At 35.3% G+C, this 13362-nt stretch overlaps 1 protein-coding gene across 13 annotated transcripts in view; it reads left to right on the top strand.

Annotated features, from left to right (window-relative positions):
* The window catches only part of MYCBP2 (MYC binding protein 2), a 281767-nt gene that overhangs the window by 255436 nt on the left and 12969 nt on the right, over positions 1-13362 (top strand). For all 13 annotated transcript variants that reach the window (XM_053216756.1, XM_053216750.1, XM_027065047.2 and 10 more), the window contains 8 exons: positions 3681-3761; positions 4760-5026; positions 5744-6027; positions 7371-7467; positions 9217-9336; positions 10921-11022; positions 11811-11939; positions 12542-12674. In XM_053216756.1, coding sequence (XP_053072731.1) covers positions 3681-3761; positions 4760-5026; positions 5744-6027; positions 7371-7467; positions 9217-9336; positions 10921-11022; positions 11811-11939; positions 12542-12674 — 1213 coding nt within the window. The remainder of the gene's footprint in view (positions 1-3680; positions 3762-4759; positions 5027-5743; positions 6028-7370; positions 7468-9216; positions 9337-10920; positions 11023-11810; positions 11940-12541; positions 12675-13362) is intronic.

Genomic DNA, 13362 nt, shown 5'->3' with positions numbered 1-13362 from the left:
GAAGTAGTATCTCATTGTGGTTTTAATATGAATTTCTCTGAGGATTAATAATGTTGAGTAAATTTTCAAGTGCTTATTTGCCATCTCCATACTTTATTAGTGAAGCATCTGTTCAAATCTTTTACTTATATTTTTTTATATCGGGCTGTTTGTATTACTGGGTTGTAAGATTTTTTTATATATTGAGGATAAAGGCTCTTTAGCCAGTGTGTTTTCAAATATTTTCTCCTACTTGGTGGTTTATCTTTCATGAAACAGAAGCTTATAATTTTGATAAACTACAGTTTATCTGTTTTTTTCTTTTTTTTTTTTTTTTAATGTTTATTTTTTGAGATGGAGTGCGAGCAGGGTAGGGGCAGAGAGAGAGGGAGACACAGAATCCGAAGCAGGCCTCAGACTCAGCTGTCAGCACAGAGCCTGATGCGGGGCTCAAACCTGAACTGTGAGATCATGTCCTGAGCCAAAGTTGGATGCTTAACCGACTGAGCCACCCAGGCACCCCTGTTTTTTTCTTAATGACTTAGGATCTTTGTATCTTATCTAAAACTTAATGTCACAAAGATTTTCTTCTAGAAACCTTAGAGTTTTAATTCTTTTGTTTATAGCTATGTACCTTTTAAGTTAATTTTTCTCCATAAGGTGTGAGATAAGGGTTGAGTTTTATTTATTTTTGCCTGTAGATAACCCAGTTGTACCACCACCATTTGTTGAAAAGACTGTCCTTTATCAGTAACAAATTCACCATAAACATGTAGGTCTATTTTTGTAGTCTCTACTCTTTTCCACTGATCTGTATATATATTCTTAAACCAACAGCAGACTGTCTTGATTACTGCAGCTTACAGAAAATCATGAAATCAGATTCCACCACGGTTCTGTTTTTAGTTATTTCGGCTATTCTTGTGCCTTTATATTTCCATATAAAGCTTAGAACCAACTTGGTAGTTTTTTCCCCTTCCAAAAAATCAAAAACAAAAAACCAACCTGAAATGTTACTGGAATTGTACCAAATTGTTAGGTCAGTTGGGGAGAATGGATATCTTAGTAATACTGAGTCTTCCTATCCAGGGATGAACATGATATATTTCTCCATTTATCTAGATCTTCTTTAATTTTTGTCAGCAGTGTTTTTTGTAAGTTCAGTGTACAGGTCCTGGCCACTTCTTATTAAATTGATCCCTAAGGGCACACGCATGGCTCATCAGTTAAGCATCTGACTCTTGGTTTCAGCACAAGTCACGAGCTCATGGTTTCATGAGTTCAAGCCCCAAGTTAGGCTCTGTGCTGGCAGCACGGAACCTGCTTGGGATTCTCTCTCTCTTTTTCTCTGTCTGCCTCTCCCCTACTCACACTATCTCTGTCTCTCTCAAAATAAACTTTAAAAGAAATGTTTTTAATAAATTGATCCCTAAATAATTATAATAATCCCTAAATAATAATTGTTTTTGATGCTACTGTAAATGGTATTCTTATTTCACTTTCCAGTTCATTTCTAGTATATAAAAATACAGTTGGCTTTTGTGTATTAAACTTCTGTGATCTTAAGTTCCCTTGTTAGTTCTAGAAGCCTTTTTGTAGAATTTTTGGGATTCTCTTCATAGATAATCATGTTGTCTGCAAAGAAAGTTGGTTTTATTCTGCCTTTCCAGCCTATATGCCTTAAATTTCTTTTCTTGTGTTAGTGCAATGGCTAAGCCTTTCAGTACTATGTTGAATAAAAGTGGTGAAATCAGACATCTTTGCCTTTTCTGGATCTTACTAGGAAGGATTCAGTCTTTCACCATTAACTATAATGTTAACTATAGATTTTTTGTAAATGCTCTGAGAATTTTTATCAGAATGGATATTCTTACATATTTTTCTTTTTTCATTTTCTTATATTCATTAAAGATAATTGGTATATTGCTATGTATATTAGTGGTTATGTAATATTAGCCTAAACATAGTTTATTTTTGTTTAATAAAAAGAAAGATATTAACTAGGGGAGTGATAACTAAAAGGTACAGTGTTTCTTTTTGGGGTGATGAAAATGCTCTAAAATTAACTGTGGTGATGCTTGTACATATCTATGAATATACTCTAAGCCATTGAATTGTACATTTTAAATGAGTGAATAGTAAAGTATGTTAACTATATCTCAAAGCTATTTAAAAAAAAACTACAAAAGAAATTTAAAAGTAAGGAGATAAAGTAACTATCTAAAAGGAATTCATTTGTTAATGTATAATCTAGCTAGTGTTTCAAGTAGCAAAAGTATTATTCTACCAGTGTGCTTTCTTTAATCGATATAGGGCTGTCTTCTTCTATTACTTCTTTCCATCTGTTTGCTTTATTTTTGATTTTTTTCTTTTTCTAGTTTCAAAGACTTGAGATCTTTCTTTTCTCATATAAGTACTGGTGCTATTTTCTTAGCCCTGCTCTAGTTGAGTGTCAGAAATTTTGGTGTGTTGCTTATAATATTTTCTCATTTCACTCAGCATTTCACTCAGTTCAAAATATTTTTTGATTTCCATTTTGATTTCTTCTTTGACCTCTGGATAATTTAGACATTTCTTGTTTAATTATAAATATTTGGGGATTTTTCTTGGGGGGTAACTTTCTATTACTAATTTCTAGTTTAATTCATTGTGGCCAGAGAATATACTTTGTATAATTTCAGGCCTTTTAAAATTGTGAAGATTTGAATTCTGACTCATATATTTTAGAGAATGTCCACATGCTCTTGAAAAGAACATGAACTCTGCTTTTCTTCTAATAGCAGTTCAACTTAGTTGATAGTTTTGTTCAAGCTTTGTTGAGAACTTTACTGTTTTTTGTTAGTTTGCTCATTTACTTGTTCTTTTAAGTACAGGAAAAGTTTTGAAGTGTCCAGCAATATGGATTTGTCTGTTTTGATTTTAGTTTACCTGGTTGCCAATCTCAGCTGTCTGATGGGCACCAAAAAAATGTATGGTTTTGTAGATTATCAGCTTTTTCTCATTGTTAAGGTGGGAGTTACATTCTCATATAGCTATCTCTGTCCTAAGAAATGTGAAACTAAGAGTCATTTTTATTCTTAGAGGAGTGGCTTGCCTTACTTTTCTTACCTGTAAAATAGAAAATCAGACTTTATCTTATGGGCTTGTTGTGAAGATTAAATAAGAGTATATGTATATCTGATAACTATACATCTGTATATCTGTAACTTAGAACAGTTCCATTTACGTAATAAGCACTATAAAATTTCAGCCTTTATTTTTCTTCTTTGTTTCTTTGATTACTGGTGGTGGTAGACTAGCCTAATTTAAGAACACCATTATCATAGAGTTTTTTTAGGATATTTTCCTTTTAACTGAATGTCATTTTCTGAATTGTTCTTCTAACAACTGAATGTGGATTATCCACAGTTTAGAAATAGATCTAATCAAAGTGACGCAAAATGATAAAGAAGTTCATGAAAAGGTAGTATGCTTCTCTGAATTTCTTAAATTCAGAAATTTTGCTATTTTTATAGTCACCTTAGCCAGTAGTGATTTCTTCAGATTTTATCCTTTGTCTTAGTGTTATAGACCTCAATTTAAAAACATATTCATTTTATAAAATAACCTTAATAGTTATTTATCAAGATACTTTAAGATGTCAAATATACAAATTTTATTCAAAGAGCCTGGGCTCCCCCCCCCCTTTTTCTATGTAAAAGGCAACATCAGACGCTGACCTGAAAGAACATATGGTCGGAATCATATTCAGCAGGAGTAAGCTGACGAATTTACAAAAACAGGTTAGTAAATTGTCATTTCAGTTTTCATTTGTTTTTAGGGTATAAAGTATTTTCCAAAATTTACGGAGACTTTTTTTTGCTGACTCTTTTATAGTCCTGCAGAATGTGTCTGCCTTTAGTATATTGGCATACCTGCATCACTTTAAAGATTTTATGATTAACTTTCTTACCTTGCTGCTCTTTGTTATTTCTCATTTTCAGGTAGATTGTTTCATTTTGGTGTCAAATATCCAGCTATATCAGATTTCATTTGTATTTTCTGTGTTCCTTTTCCCACTTTTCTTGTTTGTCAGTTGATTTTTTTTTTTTCTGAGCAATTATAGTGTTAACTAAATCATTGCTAATATTTTTAATTATAAGGAGATGGAGTAGTACTAGATTGTTCATATAATGTAGTACCTGGGTAACAAAAACTAGTCTTCCAAAAGTCTAATAAAATACCGGTTTTAAATTAGCCCATTATTTTAACTTTCAGCATCATTAAATCTTGCTTAAATAAATAAATTTATCTGTGCTTTATCTTTTTAACAGTGTTTCATTGAATCTTAAATGCTACCAGTTATAAAATGTGCTGTTATTTCATGTATCACTAAAAAATGAAAATTTGCTGCCAATTACATTGTGAATGCCATCAATTATAAAGCACATTATGAATAAAAATGTTAAAATGTGGGAGGAAAATATGCCTTAGAAGTGATAAAATATGGTAATTTGCTTTTGTTTGATGTCTCAAACTACAGGTATGGGTATTGGTAACTTGTATATAAATAGTTTCTACATAGGAGTTGATTTAAATATTAAGATTGTTAATCATAGTTCTGATAGTTTTCCTTAATTGTTTTTAAGATGAGCTAAGAGAATGGCATGATGGAGAATTAACTGGGAGAAAGAGTGTTAAATTGAGCATCAACTAATATTCTTGTCTCTTTTTTTTTTTACTAGAAATAGTAAATCTGACGTAAGTATGTTTTTACATTTTCTTCATGTTGTCTTTATAGGTGTGTGCTCACATCGTCCAGGCTATTCGCATGGAAGCCACCAGAGTTCGTGAAGAGTGGGAACATGCCATTTCAAGCAAAGAAAATGCCAATTCTCAGCCCAATGATGAAGATGCCTCCTCCGATGCTTACTGCTTTGAGCTGCTCTCTATGGTCTTAGCACTGAGTGGCTCTAACGTGGGCCGGCAGTATCTGGCTCAGCAGCTAACTCTGCTCCAGGATCTCTTTTCACTGCTCCACACAGCATCTCCTCGAGTCCAGAGACAGGTGACTGCTCACACCACTTACCTTCTGGCTTACTTTGTTCCTCAAAACATTGTTAAAAAATTACACTAGCAAAGAGATTCACCTTAGGGTCTTAGGATTTTTATTTTGTTTTGCTATTTGGTTTTTTGGATTATATTTTAACTCCATGCTTTTTATTTTTGACTCACTGTCATGAGAGTATGGAAGAGCAAAATATGTTTCATTTTACTAATGTGCTATTATGATAAAGAGTATTCTGTCTACTGATTGTCTTATTACCATGAGATGTGTGATTTTTCTTTAATCTTTTTTTTAATTTTTTTTTAATATTTATTTTTGAGGCAGTTGGGGGGGGGGCGGGTAGGCAGAGAGAGAGAGAGAGAGGAAGACACAGAATCTGAAACAGGCTCCAGGCTCTGAGCTGTCAGCACAGAGCCTGATGCAGAGCTCAAACTCACAAACCATGAGATCATGACCTGAGCAGAATTCAGACGCTTAACTGACTGACCCACCCAGGTGCCCATCTTTAATCTTGACCAAATAAAAGACCTGTCTTTTTCTTGCTTACCTGGAGGGGTAATTACCACTTGAGAAATTAAAAATAGTGTTTAAGTCTTATATTTCTGTCCTTCTCAAAGCTTTTGAAGTCATAGAAGGGCAGCAAGGCGCATTATACAAATGAAAACTTTAGAATACCAGTCTTTAAGAGGAATTCTTTCCTTTCATTTTTCTTATCAGGTAACCTCCCTACTAAGACGGGTGTTGCCTGAAGTGACTCCTAATCGTCTGGCCAGCATCATAGGAGTGAAATCCCTCCCTCCAGCAGATATCAGTGATATCATTCACTCAACAGAGAAAGGAGATTGGAATAAACTAGGTATCTTGGACATGTTTCTAGGATGTATTGCCAAAGCACTCACAGTTCAGCTAAAAGCCAAAGGAACTACCATCACAGGAACAGCTGGTACCACTGTGGGCAAAGGTGTTACAACAGTTACTCTTCCAATGATTTTCAATTCCAGGTTGGTCATTGCATCTGTTTTAGTACTAAAATAGAGCAGAGTGAGCTACTATTTGGAGAATTAAGACAAGATTTCGAATTCTACTTGTTTGCTTGTTCACCAAATAGAAACCATAAACAACTAATCCATGTATGAAAGAGAGTTATATATATAATACAAGTGTCCTTTCAAGTTAGTGGGGAAAGGAAGGTGTACTGAATATGATATTGGAATGCTTCTCGTGTAAAAAAAAGATATTGAAGGCCCCTATCTCACACCATATACAAAAGTAAATTTGAGATCAGTTAAAACTTTATGTATTTTTCTTTTAACACTCTACTAGGACAAATTATAGAAGAATATTTCTGTAATCTTCAATCCAGAAAGACCTTAAAACTCGGAACCAAAAAGTCACAGAGGAAAAGATTCACAAATTTGGCTACACAAGAATGAAAGTGAACTGATAGAGAGTAATATTAAAATTTTTTTTAAATATAAACTGACCTGAAAAAAATATTTAACACCTATATAGTAGAGAATGAATTATTAGTCATAATATTTTTTAAATGACTACAAATCAATGAGAAAAGACAAACAACTGATAAGAAAATATATAATGAACAGTTAGTCTTGAGATAAACAATAGGAAAATATCTTTGTTTTGGCAGCATTATGAAGAAATAGGCATTATGACATCTAATATAGATTGCTACAGCCTTTTCGGATGTCAGTTTAATAACATATCACTGTATTTAAAATATGCTTATCCTTTGACCTACCAATTCTACTTCTAGAACTGTTTCCCTCAAAAATGTTTATACCTATGGACAAAGATATGTGCAAGGAAGTTCATTGCAGAGGTGTGTGTAATGCAGAAAATTAGACATCTGGAACAGTACTAGTCAAAGAATCAGTCCATGAGATTAAGCAAATAACACTAGAATATAAATCAGTGTACTGCTTTCTTCATCCAGATAGTCTTGCAAAGAAAAAAAAATGTCAGCTGAAATAAACAGTAGTGTGATACCCACTGATACAGTTGACATATTCTGGTGCAAGCCCTCAATATCTCTGTGGATTGGTAACAAATAGTTTGTGATCTGTGGATATACTTTGAACAGCAATGTTCTAGAAGTTGCAAGATACAAAAATTATATATAAACAAATATTTGGAAGGGAACATGTATCAGAATAGCTACCCTCTCGGGGTTGAAGAGAAGATTATGAATAATGTTTTGATTAATTTCTTTTTAAAATACTTTGAATCATTTAAAAAATTAAGATACATGCTGAAATAGCAGTTTTCTTTGTATTTATTTGTAACTATCACTGAATGTTTTGCAAATGCTGACTTTTCTTTGTAGTTATGTTCGAAGAGGTGAAAGCCATTGGTGGATGAAGGGCTCAACTCCTACCCAGATCTCAGAGATCATCATTAAACTTATTAAGGATATGGCAGCAGTGAGTTCCCATCCTTCTGATCATTATGTCAATGAAGTACAATAGAAATCTGATTAAAACAGGCAGCTTGTTCTACTACATTAATAGCAGAAGTACATTAGTGTTATTTTGCTTTACTTAAAGCCTCTGTTTAGTAGGTTAACACACCCATTTGTCTTTTCGTTCAGTGATATGTTTTTTGTGTAAACTTCATTTCAAGCTTCCCAATTAATTTACTTGAGAAACTAAACTTTAAAACTTAAAAAATAAAATATACTTTTTGAGCTCTACAAATAAGCCAGAAACCAAAAACCTAAAAGAAAAACAGGGCTCCCTGATGCGATAGTTTCTCATTCTTTTTAGTTCTCTCTCTCCTGGTTTACAAAACTTTTACTCTTCTTTATTAATATACTCTAGTACTGTCTTTAGATGTTGGCTTTTCAGGGAGATCTGGGAGTGTGGAGGAAAGGAAACTGTTTCTCCAGAGTACATGGCTCTTACTGTTTGCTCCATATTGCTAGTTTCCTCACATTCCGTTATATTTCCAGGCTGAGGGGGGCAAGGTGCTGTGGAGTGTGGGCTCCTGAGAGGCAGACCAGACAGAAGGCATTTTGGAGGAGGAGGTGGAGAAGGAAATGCCCTTTGTTTTGTTTTGTTTTTTAGAAAAAGAGCACCCAGCAGGGGAGAGGGGAAAGGGAGAGAGAGAGAGAATGAATGAATGAATGAATGAATGAATGAATGAGGGAGAGAGACTCTCAAGCAGGCTCCACACCCAGCGCAGAGCCAGATGCAGGACTCGACCCCATGACCCTGGGATCGTGACCTGAGCCAAAATCAAGAATCGGAGACTCAGTCGACTGCGCCACCCAGGCGCCCATGGAACTGCTCTTTTAAGAAATTGATAGCATGTGCAGGGCGCACCTGGGTGGTTCAGTCGGTTGAGCGTCCGACTTTGGCTCAGGTCATGATCTCACAGTTCGTGAGTTCGAGCCCCGCATCAGGCTCTGTGCTGACAGCTTGGGTCCTGGAGCCTGCTTCAGATTCTGTGTCTCCGTCTCTCTCTGCTCCTCCCCTGCTCACATTCTGTCTCTCTCTCAAAAATAAATAAAGATCAAAAAAAAAAAATTTAAAGAAATTAATAGCAAGTGGATGGGAGGCTAGAAAGGATATTCTGGGGAAATATGAAGTTCTGTCATTTTTCCCAACGGCAAGGACATTTCCTCAATCAGAGAAATGGAGAGCTTTCTCATTTTTTCAACTAGTCTTTCTCAGGCTGTTGACTGGATAAAAATATTTATGAAAATTATTTAGGAACACCTAAATTCTATAGTAAGTGTTTATATTCAGCAAAAATAAAGTTAGCAAATAAAGTAGTTATAATTTAAACACATTTATGCTCTCGGGTTGTAGTAATATTCATCTGAAAGCACTTAGCTTAGCAATATGAATTTTGTGTTAAATAACAAGGCTTCATAATCGAAATTTCTCAACCGTAGAAATGTAAGAGGAAATACCTTTGAGCTCCATAGGAGAAGAGTATTGAGACCTAATTTCTTATTGGCTTTTCACTCATTAAAATAGTGATTAGAAGTTGAGTTTTTCATAGAGTTGTGATGGATTTTTATTTCGAAAGTATGGCCCTTGATCTAAAGTTGCATTAACAAATAAATCTTTCCTTTTTCTTGAGAGCTGTTATTTAAGAGAAGAGAATTTACTAGTATGAGTATACATTTCTGGTTGCTTATTAAACTATTCTCTCCTGCTCAATAGGGTCATCTGTCTGAAGCATGGTCCCGAGTGACAAAAAATGCCATCGCAGAAACCATCATTGCCTTGACCAAGATGGAGGAAGAATTTAGATCTCCAGTGAGATGTATTGCAACAACTAGGGTACGAGGTTTTTTTCATTTTATTGTTGCATGTTCTTTTTCCATAATAGGTTTGATTAAACTTAAATCAATAAGTCAGCTTAATCCAATTTTTTTGACCAAATATTCTATTTATTAAAAAAGTGTGAAAGGCTTTTTTGAATTATGAACTAAGTATAGTGGTTATAAAACATTCACATTGACTGTTATGTGTTCTCTATCGCTTGTTTTTGTTATTATTTAGGAAGCTAAGGATAAACTGGTTAGAAAAGGCTAAGACCTTGTGTGGTCTTTCTGATGGTGTATTTACTATACATACTTATACATACATAAGTAAGCTTATACAGTAAATTTAGTGTCAACATTATTCTCAGATACGCTGAAACTCCTTTGAAGACCAGGCCCTCCCTACTCATTTTGGTACTGCCCAATTATTCTAAAGTAGAGCCTACTTACTGGATTTATAGGCCTTACTTCTAAAAAAGTAAAAAGTGTATTCCCAGAGCAGGGTGGGGAAGAATCTCTTAGCTGGGAAATAGGATTGCATTCTTCAGATGAGACATCTGTAGTAATTTTTAACCTACCAAATTTCATGTCCCATATACTTCCAAAAGAGATTAGGGATTTCCTTGAAGCCAGGGCAGTGTGTCAGCATTAGGAAGAAGTAAACACTGGCAGAAATAGCTCGATAATCTTCACAAGTCTGCAAAAGAAGACAAATTGTATTTCTCTAGGGAAGAAAAAGCCACCTGACACTCTGCTGCTAGTGAGGGTGATGTGTGAAGCTTACTCTGACCACACCACTTCTCCACGCGTACACATCTTCACCCTGCACTCCCCTCTCTCCTGGCTTACTTTGTTTTTCTTTATCTGTTTTTTTTTCCCTTTTTCTAACTTTTCCCTGCCTTACTCTTCGTCTCTATTCACTCATAAGCACTTTTTAAGTAATTAACTATTTTTTAGTAATGAAGAAATGTGTCATGTAAAACTGAATTTTAATCCTTTAAGCCCCAGAAAGTTTTAAACTGTTTTTGAGGGCTGTATTCTGAAGTTTGTTAGACACGTCCTTGTTTCTGACAGAGTATACCAAGCATAGTGCTAGGCATTTAGAGGTGTACAGAGACTTCTGAGGAGCTGTTATTATCCAGAAGAATTTAATAGGTACCCACCTACCTACTCATGGGACTGTGTAAAATTAGACAACGATTGTACCACCTTCCTTGGAAGGTAGTGCCTCAGGCAGGTGATGCTAGTTGGAAAAATTTGCAAGAGGCATTGGTACCATAAATATTCAATATGTAAATTTGTTTACTGATACAGTGTTTATATATCCCAATAAGGGATAATTTTATGTCAGGCAAAAAACAGAATGGTTCATCAGAGCAGCAGTGATTTATTCAGTAAATACTTGAGTGCCTACTGTGTGCATGACACATACGGCAATGAGCATGTGTGCCTGGTACCACATCAGGAAAACTGGAGTACCACTGGGCATCCATGTATTTTCAAATTCAGCTAGCATTGAGCTGTTGTTATGGTCAGGCAGTCACTGTTTTACAAGTCTTTTCTAAAAATTCAGTGTTGTGACAGCCTTTCCTTTTAACAGCTCTGGCTTGCTCTAGCATCACTGTGCGTGCTGGATCAGGACCATGTAGATCGTCTCTCCTCGGGGAGATGGATGGGAAAGGATGGACAGCAGAAACAAATGGTAAGATCAGAATTGTTTTATAAAAACCCGTCTTCGTGTCTTCTTTTTCTTTATAAGTAAGCTTTAGCTTAGCTTAAAAAACAAACAAATCTGCGAGTCAAAATTGCACAATTAGTGGAAAGCTTTGTCACATTGCCCAGCTCATCTCACAAATCTGTTTCACTTAGGGTCCTTTCTTCATAGTCTATTAGGGGCTTTAATTACTATATAAAAGAGCTTTCCCCTTCTCTGAGCCATGTTTGTACCACATCAAAATGTGCTTTTAGCCACATTCTCATTATATATCTAGGCTTTACACTAAATGTTCCCAGTCTTATGATAAGAAGGAAATAAAGAGGCACCGTGACATACCATTTGTTCACAAATATACAGTACTTAAAGTAGGTTTGCTAGGTGTGCCTACATTCACTGGAAGGGAAGACGTTATATAGGCCCTTTCAACATTTTCTCATTAATGTTTAAGTTTCAAAATGAATAATTTATTCATTTAGCATACAGAATGTTTGAACACAGGGGGGAGAAAATGTCTTAAGTCATTACTCAAAGCATACATGTTTATTTTATTAATCATTGAAACTGCTCAGCACATTAATTATTGAATTAGGGGTTTGGAGGGATTTTTATATTTAAGTACACTTGCTGTAATTCTGTTTAATGTTCAGATTCTAAATTCCTAATAGACTTCAAAACAATAACATTACTGTTGTGAATAAATCACATTCCATTTGTATGTGTGTCTGAAACTTTCTTGTTACTGTAATGTGACATGTGGGAATGCCTTATTTTAGCCTATGTGTGACAACCACGATGATGGAGAAACTGCAGCCATCATTCTGTGCAACGTGTGTGGAAATCTGTGCACCGACTGTGACAGGTTCCTTCATCTTCATCGGCGAACCAAAACTCATCAAAGACAGGTGAAGATGTCTGCCTTTACACGCAGAACAGCATCTGGAGCATAAGATACATCCAATAAATTTTTTTTTTTCAACGTTTTTTATTTATTTTTGGGACAGAGAGAGACAGAGCATGAACGGGGGAGGGACAGAGAGAGAGGGTGACACAGAATCGGAAACAGGCTCCATGCTCCGAGCCATCAGCCCAGAGCCTGATGTGGGGCTCGAACTCACGGACCGCGAGATCGTGACCTGGCTGAAGTCGGACGCTCAACCGACTGCACCACCCAGGCGCCCCAAATAAATTTTGAAATAAATGCGGGAAGGAGGCTCGGTGTACTGGGAAAAGGGGACTATGGGATCAGAGACCCCAGTGGCGTTCCCAACTGCGTCACTTACCAGCTGTGTAAAATGACAGTCGTTTAGCCTCTCTGAGACTTCATTTCCACATTCAAAAAAAACAGGGTTGTTGTGAAGATTCAGGACAAGATTGGAAATATCTGAAACTTCTTAGAGTGCTTCATGAAGAAAAGCCATTATTGTTTTTGAGCAATTAAATGTTACACTTCCTCTTTCCTAGTGATAAATAAAACATTTTCCCCTTTTCTTTAATGAATCAATAGGTCTTCAAAGAGGAAGAAGAAGCTATAAAGGTTGATCTTCATGAAGGCTGTGGTAGAACCAAATTGTTCTGGTTGATGGCTCTAGCAGATTCAAAGACAATGAAGGCAATGGTGGAGTTCCGAGAACACACAGGTAAAAGGATTTAAGATCGAACTGTGACTACTGAACTGGATGATACTGATGTGAATTATTTAATGTAGATTATTTTGAGTATATTCTGGTAACTATGACATCACCGATCACTGTATTATTGTATTTACTAGACACTGTTATCTAGGAGAGAGAACACTAGACTACAAGTCAGGAAACCTGGTTTGTCACTCACTAGCTGTGTTACCATGAGCGAGTCATTTTATCTCCAAAACATGTGATTTTTCATTTTTGATTTTTTTTTCTAAAGTATATCTGGTTATATTCTCAGCTTAAAGTTACATTGAATCTTATGAATTCTTAATCTCCAGCACGTCTGTAGTCTGCCATTTGACACAAATTTGTGATGTTGGAGTTAAGTGCAAATCTGAACAGATTTAAATAAGAGTAATTTTTCATGCTACAAGAGCATGGTCTTTCTCATAGCTGATTTCTTTTTCTGCTATCATCTAATAGGGCCATATAATGCATTAGTAAGTGTTCTAATGTTCAACCATTCTTGTATGCATGAGTTAAACTATCCTTAAAAAAATTTTTTTCCTGTAAATATTGCTGAATTCTGTGTATTACTATTATATTTATTTTTGTATCTGTGTTTTCAAATGTGCTTGGTCTACATTTTTCAAATCTTCCTATTCTTTTTCCTGTTGTTCTGTTTTGTTTTCTGGAT

The sequence above is a fragment of the Acinonyx jubatus genome, chromosome A1 (assembly GCF_027475565.1).
Source record: "Acinonyx jubatus isolate Ajub_Pintada_27869175 chromosome A1, VMU_Ajub_asm_v1.0, whole genome shotgun sequence".
NCBI classification, from domain to species: domain Eukaryota; kingdom Metazoa; phylum Chordata; class Mammalia; order Carnivora; family Felidae; genus Acinonyx; species Acinonyx jubatus.
This window is presented reverse-complemented; position numbering and strand designations above follow the sequence as displayed.